Source organism: Sander vitreus, chromosome 20 (genome assembly GCF_031162955.1).
Source record: "Sander vitreus isolate 19-12246 chromosome 20, sanVit1, whole genome shotgun sequence".
NCBI lineage: Eukaryota > Metazoa > Chordata > Actinopteri > Perciformes > Percidae > Sander > Sander vitreus.
In genome coordinates, this window is record NC_135874.1 from 20839285 (window position 1) to 20856700 (window position 17416).

The 17416-nt window shown below is 43.7% G+C and overlaps 1 protein-coding gene across 1 annotated transcript in view; it reads right to left on the minus strand.

Moving 5' to 3' along the window:
* The window catches only part of kiaa1109 (KIAA1109 ortholog), an 88883-nt gene that overhangs the window by 41450 nt on the left and 30017 nt on the right, over positions 1–17416 (minus strand). The window contains 17 exon segments of the mRNA XM_078277048.1: positions 525–1101; positions 1269–1444; positions 1757–1941; positions 5497–5658; positions 6485–6716; positions 7649–7797; positions 8040–8280; positions 8707–8859; positions 9701–9851; positions 11375–11526; positions 12423–12634; positions 12730–12930; positions 13243–13445; positions 14137–14264; positions 14923–15072; positions 15651–15771; positions 16387–16560. Coding sequence (XP_078133174.1) covers positions 525–1101; positions 1269–1444; positions 1757–1941; positions 5497–5658; positions 6485–6716; positions 7649–7797; positions 8040–8280; positions 8707–8859; positions 9701–9851; positions 11375–11526; positions 12423–12634; positions 12730–12930; positions 13243–13445; positions 14137–14264; positions 14923–15072; positions 15651–15771; positions 16387–16560 — 3367 coding nt within the window.

The following is a 17416-nucleotide window of genomic DNA, read 5'->3' on the forward strand; positions in this document are numbered from 1 at the left end:
AAGTGCTCACCATCCAATCGCCAAAGAAATGCAATTCTTGCAGAAATCTCCAAATGTCAAATGTTTTTGATACCAAATACCAGCATGGATTTTTCTATTGTGTTCCTCAAGGTCTTGGTGTCTTAATGTTGTATTTGAGGGATTTCTGACTATTTTTTTATCAATTCTCGAGTGGTAAAAAAATGGTTAAATTGCGCACTAAATCTGTGTAACAAATGGTTTCAACCCCAAAACTTCTGCAACAACTTAAGAGACATAAGTGAGCACTAAAATACACTCATATCATAATGTACTAAGCCCTCATACACTTTTACAATTTCTTTAATTAGTTAATTGGGCTCCTAGACTTTGAAATGGATTTGGATGCTTTGGATGCTGAAACTGGGAAATCTATGGGACATATTTAAATATGAAAACAAACACTCTGGATGGGTTCCAAGTTGATTTCATGTTGCACTTCATGTCTTTAAATGTATGGTTCTGACCTTTGTGTTTTAAAAAAAAAAATCTTAATAAAAAGTTACCTTTGAGGTGCGTCGCTCTGAACGTCCGAGGGAGCTTCGTCCTCGCGGCTCCCTTCTCCCCAGCGTGTCCATGCCTGATGGAGGCCCATTAGGTGGTAAACCCCCAGCAACGCCTGCGCCTCCTCCACCCACCCCTCTCTTGCTCTTCAGGGTTTGGGTTCCGCTGCGCCCCGCCCCGTTGAGGCTGCCCCGGGAGCTGCGGCTAAAGTCAGAGGACCTGAAGTGGCGGTACGGCCGGGCCTTGAAGGTGGGCGTCGGGGAGGCCGAGCCGGCAGTGTAGCGGCTCAGCTTGATGTCGGTCTGCGTGGCCTTGATGTCGTCGATCATGGTGCTGAACTGGTGGATGAGGCGCACCAGGGCCATGTCGACCCGCTGGCTGATGGCCTGACAGGCCGTGGTGAAATCACAGTGGAATGTGTTGTAGTGGCGGCGGTTGAGGTCGTGGAAGGACAGCGGAGCGGCGGTGGGGCCCTGCGGAGCGCTGGCAGATTTCTCCATCACCACTGCATTCAGGCTAAACGTCTCAATCAGCAGCGCGGGCTTGAACTCCAGCGGAGGGAGGTTCACCATGCCTTGTCTGAAGATAGAGGGACAGACAGACAGACAGACAGACAGAGGGTTATGTAGGTATTTAGCAGACGTTCTATACTTACATTTAGAGTGACAAAACACTAAAACGTCAACAAGAAAGGAAAAAATTCCAAATCCTTTTCCGTTTTTGGTAATGATTAGGATTTATTTTACCTCCTGGACCTTTTGTTTTTCCGCTCTTTGGAGGTGTCGGAGTCCACGATGTCTGCTCTGAGACACTCAAGGTTGCCAGAAAAAGACAGGTGCTCTCCGAAATACATCTTGTAACTAAGAGGAGTGGCGTCTTGGGCCTGGATGCCTGTGTAGTTCAGCAAAGGCTTGAAGACAACCTGAGGGTGGGAAACCGATATCGAGGCACAAAATGAAGACGGGCGTTTGCAGAGGCGTTTGCAAAGCTCATTTATTCAGGCACACAGATATACGGTAGATCCCTTTGTTTTTCAATCTGGCATAAGTGACACTACAGCATTTGCAAATCGATGTATTTTAATCCTAAATATTCTGCACATTTCCATGGTACCAACACAAATAAAAATAATAATACTGATTTTAGTTGATTGCCTGCCTGGTGAAGGTTTAGACAGCAAGCACAACATTTGGAACAAAAGACAAAGCAACGCTGACAGGTGTAGTCACAGCACCTGAGCATCAGCCAGTTGAACGGCAGCTGGGCACTGGTTGCCCTCCTCAATGTCGGCCATTTCGTCCTGGCTGGTGCTGTGCTGGGAGTGCTGGGAGTGGGTCCCATCTAGGGTGTTCTGGTCGCTGGAAAGCACTGTGTTGAAGTCTGATGCTGAGGGGATTGTAGGCAGGTTACACGCCCCACCTAAGGGATTGGAAGAGAGGTTTGGGATACATGTGGTGTGAGACCAGGCCGGTCCAGGGAACTACTGTTGTGTTTTCCTGCAGGATATATTCACACCATAGCATGCGAGCAGAGGAGCAGCTCAGTGGCAGTATGTTACTTGAAAACAGATGGATATGTCAGTATAAGCAGCAGTGGGTAAGTAGAGTGCTGTAGGGTGATACACTTTACCACTCCACCTCCTCATGACAAACACTGTATGTTAAAGAGTGAATTAAATGGAAGGCGACCATGGAATTACAGAGAGCCAACATTATAGATGTTAACAGCCACATTACATTCTGTTAAAGGAAAAAAATGAAACCTCCTCAACCTTATCTCTATCTATCTGGGATAGGGATATGGTGTGAAAGAAAGCCTGCAGTTCTATCCAATGTTCTCTGTGTCTCTGTGGCTCAGCCGTATCCGTACTTCGCCAGAGAGAGGCCGACGGAGGCTGCAGATGCAGCGGGGAGGATATGGCCGGCAGCAGGAAGCCCCCAGAACCTCAGCTGCTGAGAGCAAACATCAACTGGTGGTGTCTTTGCTCAAATTGCTCTCCGAAACCAACAGGAAACTTAATCATTCTGCTGCAATGAATGTCAGAGTGGGACATTTTTGCTGGCTATTGTCGCTGATGACAGCTCACAGGAGGTTTAACTTCTCACTTGGACAGAGGTGTGCTGGAGAGCTTCTTCAGGTTTTTGTCATTTAATTTTTGCAAATGTATTGGTCTGCCCCCGAAAAAGGAGTGAGAATCACTAATAAAAAACGAACAGCCGGGACAGCAGAGACAGACCACAGGAAATGGCTTACTGTCTTGGGCACAGATCCACACAATCAAAAGTGCTCTGCTAAATTGTGATGGTAAGATGTATCTTTTCAAATCTCAAGTGGGTGAATCCAAATACTAAACGACTATTGAGGGAGGATAAAACAAGTGCAAAATGCAGCCGTTTGTTCCTCTGTGCTCCCACACATCTTCTGAGTCACAGAGGGTAGGAAAGAGCAGCGCTGTGAGGCATGAACAAACATTTCAGGTTGCTAAACTCCACTAACATGCTCTGGTTCTCACACAATGTCTGGCAGGAACAGTGAGGAAACAACAGGACTTCATCTATCCATCACAGTAGCTCTGCTGCAGGCCTGTAGCACAGTCACAAAGGATTCCAGAGAGTTTAATAAGCTACCAATTCACTGTTTTGATATCAAACACATTTTATATGATTAAGCCCATTTTTAATGGCATGTCAGAGGGCCTGTGACCTTCAGCACTCACTAGATCGGTTCGCAGCAGAGTGTGAAGCGGCTGAGATGAGGATCAGCACCTCTAAATCGGAGGCCATGGTTCTCAGCAGGAAACCGATGGAGTGCCTTCTCCAGGTAGGGAATGAGTCCTTACCCCAAGTGAAGGAGTTCAAGTACCTTGGGGTCTTGTTCGCGAGTGAGGGGACAATGGAGCGGGAGATTGGTCGGAGAATCGGCACAGCAGGTGCGGTATTACATTCAATTTATCGCACCGTTGTGACGAAAAGAGAGCTGAGCAAGAAGGCAAAGCTCTCAATCTACCGGTCAGTTTTTGTTCCTACCCTCAGCTATGGTCATGAAGGCTGGGTCATGACCGAAAGGACAAGATCCAGGGTACAAGCGGCCGAAATGAGTTTCCTCAGGAGGGTGGCTGGCGTCTCCCTTAGAGATAGGGTGAGAAGCTCAGTTATCCGTGAGGAGCTCGGAGTAGAGCCGCTGCTCCTTTGCGTCAAAAGGAGCCAGTTGAGGTGGTTCGGGCATCTGGTTAGGATGCCCCCTGGGCGCCTCCCTAGGGAGGTGTTCCAGGCACGTCCAGCTGGGAGGAGGCCTCAGGGGAGACCCAGGACTAGGTGGAGGGATTATATCTCTAAACTGGCCTGGGAACGCCTCGGGATCCCCCAGTCGGAGCTGGTTAATGTGGCCCGGGAAAGGGAAGTTTGGGGTCCCCTGCTGGAGCTGCTACCCCCGCGACTCGACCCCGGATAAGCAGATGAAGATGGATGGATGGATGGATGGATGTCAGAGGGCTGCTGGACTAGATGGCCACTAATAACCTAGGAGGTGTTTGGTGTTTGATTGATCCTCAGTATTGGCCATGTACCGTCTCTGTACTGGTATTAGTGTACAGATACTGTAGGTTTGCATTGTTTGCTCAAACTGCTTTGACATCTTGTCTAAATACGCATGAATTGCTCTGAATGGTAAAACTCATCCATATGGCACTCAATGAAGACAACTTCTTGCAAATACAATGCAATCTTGGTCTTATTGTTTAAAGAGCACTATAGGTAGGATATGAATTTCCCGACTTTGGTGCCCCCTAGTGGTAGTATCAAAAAAGTGAAGATATTGGTATCACATGAAACTAGATGGGGAATCCAATGGCACCAATCATGTCATGCTAGCTTGTCAGTATGGTCATGACTCTCCTCTTTACAGACATGACCATGCTAATCCCATGCAGTTTAGGCAATAACCAGGCAGTTTTTCTCATGCAGTATACATGTGTTATTTTTCTAAAATGTAAAAGGCCATTTTTGAATATTTCTGCATACTGGGAGGTCCTTAAACAATCTTGGAATTGCATACATTGGGAATGACTGGAAAGCTGAGTGGATTAAACGAGAGCAACTGTATTCCAGCGTGACGATGTTTGTCCTCATAGTAGTCTTATTGTTTAAAGAGCACTATAGGTAGGATTTGAATTTCCCGACTTTGGTGCCCCCTAGTGGTAGTATCAAAAAAGACAGTGACAGACAGCGATGCACACTGCCACTGAGTTTGTCTCATCTTTCAACAAATACAAACTTCTGAATGAAACAATCAAAAATAATTTGATATATGCTATAATCACAGAAACAAACATACACACATAGTGGCTTTGCCCCATAATATACAGTATTAATTGTTAAAAGTCTAATCAACTTCCCTCCAGCATGAATGATGGTAATCTTATTTTATTTACACACCAACAACCTACCTGTTTCCAGGTTTTTCTGTGGGATAGATCGACACAGAGTTCTAGGTGACTATTAAACTAACTAACAAAAAAGCGGGACAAACTAACTGCTAACTTGCTAACTAGGTCACCAATACCATCAGCACAACACTGAGCAACAATCCCTGACCTCCTTCTGCTTCTGGGCTGTTAAGTGTTGGTAGTTGTTGGTACTGGTAGTGGTTGACAGGTGAATCCAGTGGGTCTAGTAAAACAGCAACAATATATATAAATTCTGATATGTTATAGCTGCTGTACTAGCTGAAGCTCAAAAAAGGTGTTAAATGTTAGTATCTATTCTAACAGCAAAAAAAACAAACATTTAATAACAAAGAAAACATAGCTGGCCTCAAGTAGGGGTCCACGATTCAGAAAATGTCACGATTCGATTCAATATCGATTTTTGATTCAGAAAAAAACGATTCACAGTATGTAAATGTAGTTACTTTTCCCATGTGATTGCAGTAGACATACAATTAAAACTTCCCATCCAAGGCAAAACGATGTCTGACCTGTCTGCAGGCTGTTGTGCTGGGAGCGATTAAGCGGGGAGTCCTGGGTGACAGCCCCCGTCCTGTTGCCAACAGCATTGGACATCCAATTGTAAAAGCTGACGGAGGAGGGCTCCGACAGCAGCGGGTGCTCGGTCAGCATGTCTGTCCCTAAACTGTTTCCTGAGCCCCAGAAGAAAGAGATTAAGAGCACATTACATCACGGAAAAAGACAACAGAAAAACTGGACATCACACAGATACCGACTGCTGTCCACGGATCATTTTTTAATCCTGCATCATCAGGGCACACGTGGTATTGTACATTTTAATTTGGGGGTTCTAAAAGTTATGACGACGACAGGGTTTGAGCAATCTTTCAAGCACGCACGCGCACACGCACACACACACACACACTCATTAACAGTCATGGTCTTTAACAACAATAAGGAACCAAAACATGTAGAGGAGGAGCAGGGGATGCTGTATGTTGAGTAGGCTGGACTAATACTTTTTAGGCACCGACCAAACTGCCTCTAAAGTGTCGAGTATGGAAAAATGCCTCGTCATTCAATACCCAATTTCGATACCTAAGGAGTAAATCTCATCAGCGTCAGTGAGCCAATAAGCACGCTGCATGCTTCTCCCAAGAAATAATCATATTTGTGATTTGCTGTCCAACGTTACACGTCGTAGAGACGCGCAGGAAAAACTCTACGTTGTGCACAGAGACGGGGCTCATGTACTAAATAAAAAGATCTGTGCCGGACGCCTAGGTTAGCTCTCCTGGTAGAGCGGGCGCCCATCTATAGAGGTTTACTCCTCGACACAATGGCTGCGGGTTCGACTCCGACCCTTTGCTGCATGTCAATCCCCTTCTCTCTCCCCTTTGATGTCCTGACAAGAAGACATGTTGTAATCAAGTGAACACTATTCTGTGGCTACCAGGACCTTCTACATCCTGTGGTACGATGCGGTGCAACACAACGGCGGTCCGGGGGCATGAGTACCTGTGCGAGTGAGGGAGCTGCTCTTGGCTGCGGTAGCGGCAGACGGTTCGTTCCTCTGGGGCATGCCCTCGAGCAGATTGTGCAGACTCCGAAAACTGCCTGTCAGATTACTCAGGAGGCTCTCCTTCCTGGGGCTGTCCTTAGCTGGCAGGCCGACACGGCTCACATGGGCTGGTGAGTCAGCTGCTGTGTCACCGCTGGTGTAGCTCAGCGACTGGTATGGATGGGAGCCCTGGGTATGACAGATGTACAGATTATGTTCACACCATACCACACTGAAATATAAAAAAGCCATAGGCAAAGATGAGTGGGATACATGGTGACGGCCATGATCCATTTATGGGGGGAAAAGAGGCGATGTTGAACAGCAGACCCTGAGATGGTATAAACAAACACATTGGATTAGGCAGAGAGAAGGAGAGGAAAATGTCATCCCTCCACTCAGTGCCAGCTCTTTTCTGGCTCTCCAACAGTGGAATCACCTTCACACCAGTCAGGACAGCACAGTCTGCTGTAAAATGTCACTTTCCTAAAGTACGAATTGTTTTTTTTAGGGCTGCAACTGATTGATACATCTGCTGATTATTTAATTATTTATTTATTTTTATTTATTTGACAGGGGCAGTGCACTAAGCTCCTTAGCAGTACCAGAGTTAGCTATAAACTTATTTTCATCTGTAGTCCCCGGGCAGGAAACAGAGAATAACATCTCTGTCAAAAGGGAAACCTAACACTGGAGTAAAGGACAACAATCAAATTTCACACACATGGATTCATTGCTTAACAGTTTGGTCTGCAAAATGTCCAATCAACAGTCCAAATCCCAAACTGACCATCGCAGAAGACACATTTGAGGAGTTGGAGCTACAGAATGTTTGGCAATTTTGTAGGCTGGATTTAGGAAAATTGTATACTGTTATCTACACAATCTGGTTAACATACAGCGTGGCACAGTACAGCTGTGAAAATGTGTAGAGCTGAGACTTTTTCTCTCAGTTGTTCCGTCTATAAAATGTCAGCAGATTAATCAATAATGGAAAGAATGGTAGTTGGAGCTAGAAATGAGCATGTATACATTGCATTTATAAGGTATACCTGCACAATCTCATGCAACCCAGTATGGATTTTCAACAGATAACAGGAACAGAATTCTCAAAGGTGTACCTTTATCCTGAGTGCAGACTCGTTGTGTGTATGGGACTTGGACAGTTTCCTCATGATCTCCACTCCGCTGACAGGGCCAGAGTTTGCTTCTTTTGGCGGGGGCCGACTGCATGCTCCCTCCAGCAACATGGTGTGTTCACTCACTGTGGCTTCACAATAATAACATCAAATAAACTCCTAAAAGAACCATATGACTGCTGCAAAAGTAAAGTCTGAAGATTCCTACTATATCATTTATGTCTAAATCTCCATTCTGCTTACAAGTGATAAACGTCTACTTATATCTGTGCAAACACTGAGAAGTAGAGGTTAGGAGCTTCACTGTCCATCTGTGGTAAACAGACGGGTGGGTCAAAATAGTATTAGCACACTGAAAGCTGTAAGTTCCCACCTGCGTCAAATTCAAATTCAGCTCCATCGGCGCTGGTGTCACTCTGCAGCGCAGCACCGTTGTCCAGGCCCAAGATCGTCTCGCCCAGGCTCTGCTGAGGCTCCTTGGGTTTGGCAAGCTGATTGGGCCTCATCAGACCAATAGCTTTGAAGCCCTGAGTGACCACTATAAATTTCATCCATTGTCTGGCCAAAGCAACCAGACCCTTTTTTAGAGTCACAAGGGCTGGAACACCATCATTCTGGGATGGAAAAGATAAGAGGGAAGAACTGGATTAGTGCCACTGGTGATGGATTCATTAAAATAGTGAAGCAGAGCCAAGAGCACTTTAAGACCACTTAAATTAAGTGGCGATTTTTATTTTTTATTTAACGAGTCCAAATGAGATCATATTAATTTTACTAGCCATTTAGATTAGATTAGATTTAGATTCAACTTTGTCATTTAGCAGAGTACAGGTACAGAGCCAATGAAATGCAGTTGACATCCAACCAGAAGTGCAAAAGAAGCATTAAAGACCAAAGTGCAGGTTGCAGGTATTCTGTGCAGTTATGTAGAAGATAGAGATTAATTATTTATCATTTATCATTTAACTACACATGGTCAAGTTGGAGTTTCCTGAAATGTAGCTAATGGAAAAGAACAGATTCAGAGGCCTCGCACTTACCATGGTAGCCTCCTCAATGACAGAGTAGTCAGCCTGCTGCAGGTAGCGGTGAAGGATGTTACAAAGCATGCAGGAGGGATTCTCATGCAGGTAGCGAGCTCTTTTAGTCACACGGTTGTACTTGCTCCGGATGGGGATGTGGATGCTCTTTTTCTGTTGGGCAATGAGAACAGGTTTCAAACTAGTGCACGTCAAGTGAAAATAGATGTTGGAGGTTTTGGACTCATTCTCATTGAAAAGCTGGTTAAAAATGGGGTTTGATAAAAATGCTGACTGATTAAATCAAGAGGAGGATACTGGACAATTCTTCATATTTGTTTCGGTCGACAGATCCTCAGGTTTGCCTTGGACCAGCTCATAGTTATGCTGCTGCAGGTCTAGATTCCCGGGGGACTTCCTTTGACACACTGTTTTCCTCTCTCTTTCCATCTGCATCTTCTGTCCCAGAAATGCTTGTTACTAACTTATCTCCGGGGAGCTTATTCCCCGGAGTCCTTGTGTTTTCTTGCCTCGCAGTTTTCCTTGGATTGGGGTGGCACCTAAATCATGGTTGCGGCTGCCGCCGTGGTCTTGCTCCATGCCCTGCTGTGCCCTACTACACCCCGCTACAATTATTATTTCTAGTCATAGTTCCACTATGACTAGAAATAATAGTTGTAGTTTATAGTTATAGTTTTGCTACTATGCCACTGTTCATCATTCCAACTGCCACAATTATTATGAATCATATTTCTCTACATCTGTATATCTGTATCAGTGTCCAAACCGGCAGCGACAGATGCTGCCCACAAAGAGCCTGGGTCTGTCCGAGGTTTCTGCCTAAAAGGAAGTTTTTCCTCGCCACTGTTGCACCAAATGCTTGCTCGTGGCAAACTGTTGGGTCTTCGTAAATTATAGAGTGTGGTCTAGACCTACTACTATCTGTAAAGTGTCTTGAGATAACTCTTGTTATGATTTGATATTATAAATAACATGAATTAGATGTGTTGCTGACCTCAAGAGCTTCGGTCATGATGCAGCCCATAACAGCGCACACGCGCAGTGTGCCCTCCATGTCCAGCTTGCGTAGAGAAGATTTCAGCTGGTCGATGGGAACCAACCAGGCTCCAATGGCAGGGGTGGCTGTGCTGAGCAGATTCAACTGCCTGTGAAAACACAACAAAGAGTCAGAGGAGCTTTGATCACCTTGTCAAAACTATTGATCAGTGTATCCTGAATTACCGTTTTTTCCCTCCTGTTATAGATAAAACACTGTATGTAATGTATTAATGCCGCGTTCTATTTACCTTGGAACTCGGAAGCCGGAGCTGGGAATTAAGTCATACTCGAGTTGAATGCGTTCCATTTAAAAGTCGGATTTTCATTGTTTTCATTAGCTCTAGCCCGGTTAGCTATTGTTAGAAATACCAGTTGATAACAACGCATTACGTCGTTTTTTGTGCATGCAAACATCGTAACAACATCTCCACAGATAGAAGTCAAACATGCCTGTGTGAACGACTGATTTAGCAACACCAATAAGACAGAAGTGCTTCTAACTTTATGTTACTGCAGCTTTTCACAACTGTTGATACAGGGGGCAGCCATGTTGGATTTTGAACTCGGGGCTACTGCCAGGTTGTCCGAGTTCCGAGCTCGGAAATCTGAGGTCAGGGGGCGCGTTTCCGACTTTGACCTTGGAAAATCAGAGTTCCGAGGTAAATAGAACGCGGCATATCATGATGTCAACAACATGTCAACATCGTGTTGTTTTATCTCACAACTTGAGAGTCAAGAAATTGATTTCAGCTCCTTTATTCTCAACTGCAGACACAAGACGTGTTGCAATTGGGAGTTGACTTCTAATTAAAACTCAGGTCCACAATACACACTCAGAATAAACCGGCCCTGTGAGGCTGACAGGTCCGCATCTGAATTGGCCGGTTTTCACGTGTTCGGCCATGACCGGCGACCGGCAGGTCAGTCTGACATATGCCGATTTCATGCCGGTCAATGCTACAATTAACTGACAACATAAGTTATACGAGTTACAGTTCTGAAGGACGCACGCACACACACGGACGCGACAGCACAGTCTCTTTTTCCCCCCTTTCTCTCAACTTTTCCGCCGCGTGTCCGCGCTATTCTCGCACATGCAGGGAACCTCGTGAATTAACCTGCAACATGTCAGCTGTTTGGAAATTCTTCAGCGTGTGTGCAGAAGATAACAAGTTTGCAATATGCAACACCTGCAAGGAAAACGTAGGGTGTGGAGGGACGACACCAAAAAACCAAAATCACATTTTTTTAGTTGGATATTGGATGTGAAAAGGAAATGGTTCTAACGTTGCACTTTAGATGTGTGTATATATATAGTTCTATTTTATAGTGATCCATTATCTGTTCAAATTTTTTTCTATGTTCTGTGCAAAATGTTCTATTAAAGAAAAGATAGAAAATAAATATGTGTGTGTGCTGTAAAGTGGTTAGAAAAAATTAAATAGTAATCGGCTAAAATCAGTATCGGCTGGCTTAACTCAAAGAAAATCGGAATTGGCCTAGAAAGTTGTTATCGGTGCAGCTCTACTTACAACACAATATCACTGCCACTTCAATCTCAACCAGATGACAGTGTGATGTGGTAGTTGTTTTTGTAAAAATGTGTTTAAAAGAGATCTATATGTCATACCTGGAGATGGCCTGTGAAGGTGAACGCACATTTGTGGGAGCAGCAAAACTGAACCAGATCTCCCTAATGGTCAGCTTCATGCTGCTGGAGTCAGGTGGCGGGGGCATGAGTGGGAGGTCTTTCTTCAGGTCGTCCGACTCCACTCCTTCATCCTGCAGAGCACAAGATCACACAATTTAACAGGTGGATGAGACAGGCTAGTGGGAATAAGTTCCAGTATTGCAGTTTTGGATTAGATTTGATGGCTATCGTGTGTGACTGGAGCCCCCAAGACATCACTGTCAGCCCGATTACAGCTTTGATTTGCCATCATGGCTTATTTTCTAGATCAGAGTGGATGTTTCCAAGTTTGATGACTTTAATCTTTTTCTTCTCGCTCTGATCATTTCGAAGAAATGTAATTGTTTGATATGGATCTGCGCAAGTCTTAATGAACAAGACAGTTACTCAAATCTGAATCAAAGATTGCATGTTTGCAAAATATAAAACGTAGAAACAGAAAAGAAAGACAAAAACAAAACAAAAAATAATCCATAACTTTTGTAATGAGACTAGCTGCACGTGTGTCCCGTCAGATCAGTGCCGTGGAGCTTTGACTCTCTGTTAACACGTTCACATCCACCTGCACTTTCTATGACATTTCGGAGCGAGTAAGCTTGCCCTAAGTTATGTTTTAACACAGTAAGGTGCAGATAAAATGAAGAAATTGGCTCGAAGAGAATTCATTTTGTCCTCACATAAGTTGATGTTTGAGGTCACTGTCAGCAGAGCTAAAAAGGGTTTTATGCGTTTGTCGACCTTAAGAGAAGACGTGGAGCTTAACAACGGACTGTGACATTCAAATGCCATGGTAAAAATTCAGATATTAACTGGGTTTGAGCTCATAAAATAAAATACTCCAGATTTTAGGTTTGGCTAGTGTTAAAGCAGGTTTGACGTTGGCTCCAATTTATTTTTGTTTTTAAAATCTGAGCAATAAAGATCTGAGGGATAGATGCAGTGTTTTTTTTTAGCCACTTCAGAATAGCATACTAATATCATTTCTAACCTGGTCGTCTGAGTCCGAGTGTTCATTGGCATCAGAGGCCGGGCTGATAGCATCATGTGGCAGGTTGTCATCAGAGACGTCGGTGCTGTAACCACTGCCCGTCTGAGAGCCTGTCGAACCATTGGACTTAGACATACCCGTCTTCCCCCCAGTGTCGGAGCGTCCCATCACACCGAACGAATTGTAAAGAATGGCTCCTGACTGGCGTCCCCCTGCAACAGAAAGCGTAACAAATTCACAAATCTGTACACAAAATGCAACTCGTCTTTGTTGTTCTCAATGCAAGTGATGACTCGGATGTCTTTACCTTTGACAGTGAGGTTCTCGATGCCACATTCAAACATAATCCAGCCCCATTTCTCAAGAGATGTTGCAGAGCGGCCGAGATCACCTGCTGTGGCCTGGGCTTCGGTTTCATCCACCATTGAAAACTCCTCCATTTCCTCCAGGCCAAACAGCACTTTGGACTTCTCAAACGGGATTGCTGTGATTGCACATGTGCCAATGTCTACGAAAGCATAAGAAACAACGCAACTACATTACTAGGATGTTTCCTGTTAAACATTTTGACAAAAAAGTGCTTGAGGAGAAAGAAAAAAAATTGAAAAAGACTATATTACAAATAAAATGTAAAAACAGTGAAAGCATCTAAATACTTTTGCTTGGTCCTGTAGATCAAGTGAGGGCATTTTTGCATACTGTTTAGGGACAGCTAGTACGGTATATTAACAAAGAGGCTGTAGGTTATGTAAAAGATCAGTGGACCACTTTAAAAAGTGGCACAAGGGATCAAACAGGGCTGTTGTCCTCCTGAACCAACCTGTGGAGTCGAGGCCTCGCAGCTGGCTGTGAATACGGTGGATGTTCAGCCTGGCGGCGATCTCTTTGCCTTTCTCGATGCCCGCGTTGGAGCGCAGCGAGCCAGAAGACTGAGGCTGCATCTTGGTGGCTGAGGCGTACTTCTCCAACATGACTGATGGTCGGCCATGTTCCGTGGCGTTGGGCGTCTCCTCTACAATACCCCTGAAACGAGTAGAAAGAAACTGTGGGTTTGTATTTCAGCTGGGCAGCTGTCACATTTAAGCACATGTCAGATGTGGTGGAGTCAAAGAAATTGATTTTGTACTCTAAACACTATTGTTCAGAGTACAAAACACACATCACCTTTTGTAAATGAGAATTAGTAATGAATAGAAGAATATAAATCTAAGTGAATTATTTCCAAATTCACAGAGATTGCCACCCTACAAATATAGTGAATGGTACTCTTGAATGTTTGAATGTCTTGAATGACATCCAAACGACGACAACTGAATGTACCAGCAGGCATTTTATAGCAGACACATTTGCGCATATACTCCAAACATCTTAGTCATTGCACACACACACACACGTTTGTGGCACCATCTTCGTGGGGACCCGTCATTGACATAATGCATTCCATGGCCCCTTACACTAACCTTAACCATCACTAAATGCCTAACCTTAACCCTTACCCTAACCTAATTATATCCATAATCCTACAACCAAGTCTTAACCCTCAAACAGCCCTTTAAACTTGTGGGGTCCAGTATTTTGGCCCCACAAAGCTGTCGGGACCCCACAAGTATAGTGGACTCCCGGTTTTTGGACCCCATGAATATAGTTATACACACACACACACACACACACACACACACACACACACACACACACAGAGTAGTGGAGGCCTTACCTGTTCATTCTGAACTGGGTGGCAATCCTGTCGAAGCACAGCGCCACCAGAGACACATGTGTGACACACTTGTTGGAGCATGACGGTGACCCCTCCTCTACAGAAGCCTGCAGGAGGCAAAGGTTCATCTGCAGGAAAAGAGAACCAAACATAAAGATAACTGACAACAAATAGAAACCTAAACCCCACTGTGCTGTAAAATATTGTTCTCTAATAAAGAACTTAACTGATGCTGTGGACATAAATAATAGCGATGGCCACAAGAATCAAATTATTGTTCCACAGGGATGAATACAGTGATAAAATGATTAGCTTTCCCAAATGTAAGATTGTTTTGGTATTTGTCTATATGAAGATGTAAAAAGGGCAATAAAAAATAAATAAAAAAAAATCTATATTTTTTTTTAAGATACTTTTTGGGGCATTTTAGGCCTTTATTTCCACAGGACAGCTGAAGACACGAAAGAGGACAGAGAGGGGGAATGACATGCAGCAAAGGGCCGCAGATCGGAGTCGAACCCACGGCCGCTGCGTCGAGGAGTAAACCTCTATATACTGCTCTACCAACTGAGCTAACCTGGCCACGAAGCTGAATGGATTCGATAGTATATGCTTAATTTCGTATTATCCTACACAAATACTGAGCGTATTGTTTATTCATTGTTTAAATGTAAAGTGATGTACAGCAATGCTAATGAGTCTGTGCTTGCTCTTGAACCTCTTTTGGTCAGAGCACAGTTTAAGGCCCGCTGCTGGCCTCACATTATTCCGGGTCACGGGTCTTACCTTGGGGATGGAGACGTTGGCTTGGAGGCCCTTGATTTTCACATTATCTGGTTTGACGGACAGGTCCGTCTGGCCATGGGCGATGTTGAGGGAGCCAGGGGTTGTGCCCTCGGTCTTGGACAGCTTGTGCTCCTGCTTGCCTGTTTGGCTCTGTGTGGATCCAGATCCAAAAACACTCATCAGGCAACAAAGCCAACAAAAATTTGGAAGCATATTTTCATACTATTGAGTGACACTATCACAGGAATTAAAGCTCTCTCTTTGTGATTTGAATCAACTTATATTGGAGTGATTTGATTCTCAAACACTGATTATTAAAGGTGCTGTAGGTAGGATTGTGAAGATCCAGGACTTAGCCCAAAACATTTGAACATCGAGAACTTCTCAGTCCCTCGCCCCTTTCCGCTAAACCCCAAAACGGTCTCCTAAGCCCCTCCCCCCACAAGGGAGAATGAATGTGTGTGCATGAGCAGTGATTGACATGTAGTTAGACACCCCCCCCCGACCCTGACTGGTGCATCTGAACAGGGAGCAATTTAAATGACCTGCTTCATGTAGTTCTACTCGAACATAGGGTCAGTTTCAGCTAATATGACAGAAAGTTAGTTTTATAAGTCTTACCTACTGCACCTTTAAGCTGTATGCCAACATTCAAAAACCTCTATCACGATGAATAAATATTAACACATCAAGCTGTATTGCTCCGTTCTGTGCACTGTTGTACTTACGGACTCAGTGACTGTGGACTTGCTGATCTGATAGGCTTCATTGAGGACTTTCCCATGCAGGTCATCCAGAATAGCTGCAGGATGACGAATACTGGCAAAGTGGACCATGGATTCGATGTACCTGAAAGAGACAAAACGGACAGACCGCTGTAATAAAACAATACAATTTCATAAGGTTATATATATTTTGTTTTATTTAGTTACATTTGTAAAAAACAACAACAACAAAAACAACAGTGACTTCAAACACTAAATGTTTGATCCGAACTGATTCAGATATAAAAAAATCACCCTTTCAAAGCAGAATCAAAACGTACTATGTCAGTATTTGGAGGTTAGCCTCGCTTCAATCTCCTAGCTACAGTTTACCCATCTCATTACTGCACCAACCAAGGGCTAGATGCTTGTAAGACAAACCCAGAACTGTTAGCCTTTGGCAAAGATGCACACTGGTAAACAACCAAGAGCAGGACCAGACTCTCAATCAGTGTCAACGGAATTATAGATCTAAGATACAGTGTGCTTAGGGATTAAATTGGCTTCAAGTCCAATTTGTGCTAAGAATGTGTGGTGTGAGAAAGACAGTTAGCCAATCTTGTTTTTCTTATCGGGGTTTTCAAACTGAGATTGAAAAGCTAGTTTTAAGGGAGATGTGATCAATAAAGCAGCATGACCAAATCCAAACTCTATTACAACAGACAGATACAAAACAATCTTCATGAAAAATAGTTACTACCTGTCCAGAGATTCAGCCACAAGGGGCGTGAGCACCACATTGACGGCTCCCTTCACCTCCACGATGGCAGTGGTCCTGGTCTGAGCTAAGGGCTGCTCCAGAGTCCAGTCATCTGTCGTCGTGTCCTCATCGGTGTTCTCCATAGCCCTCTTATCCAGCGGGGTGTATGGTGTACTGTGGTGGAACAAAGAGATGATCTCGGATCATGAGTCATATATTATTAATAATAATAATAATAAAAACACAGCATAGGCTGCTGCTTTAAGGGACAGTGTGAAGGAATACATACAGTACTTTGGATGCTGTTGAGTATAATGAGATATACAAATACAAAAAAACACACTTTTTTTAAGTGGATAGGTTTTTAATTAAATATATAGGGTAATGTGGGCAATAACTTAAAGACTAGGGCTGGGACAATATGCTTTTGTCCCGATTAAATTTTTCACCATAATTGGTTGCCGATTCGATTTGTATTGCAATTTTCATTTTTTGCGATTCTAGAAGTATTGCGATTCGACTGTATTGAGATTTTCTTTTCCTTCTTTAACAAAAACAAAAGTTGAATAATACACTTCTAGAGACAATATATCATAAGACATTTCTAAAAACTAATTGTTTTCTAAGAAGAATGCACATCACGTCAGTTAGTCAGTCTGACATTTACTTCATGTGTAAAGAAGTACATAACATGGATTTTCTGCTTTGGGTCTGTTTAGCTGGAAACGGATAAGATGTAGTCAGCAGTAAGGCTGCAACTAACGATTATTTTCATAGTCGATCAATCTGTTGACTTTTTTGTTGTTTGGTCTATAAAATGTAAAAAAATTGTGAAAAATGTGGCTCAGTGTTTCCCAAAAGCCCAAGACGACATCCACAAATGTCTTGTTTTGTCCACAACTCAAAGATATTCAGTTTCTGGCACAGAGGTGAGAAGAAACTAGAAAATATTCACATTTAAGAAGAATTTATTTTACTTTTGTCTTTTTTATTACTCAAACCGACTAATCGATTATCAAAATAGTTGGCG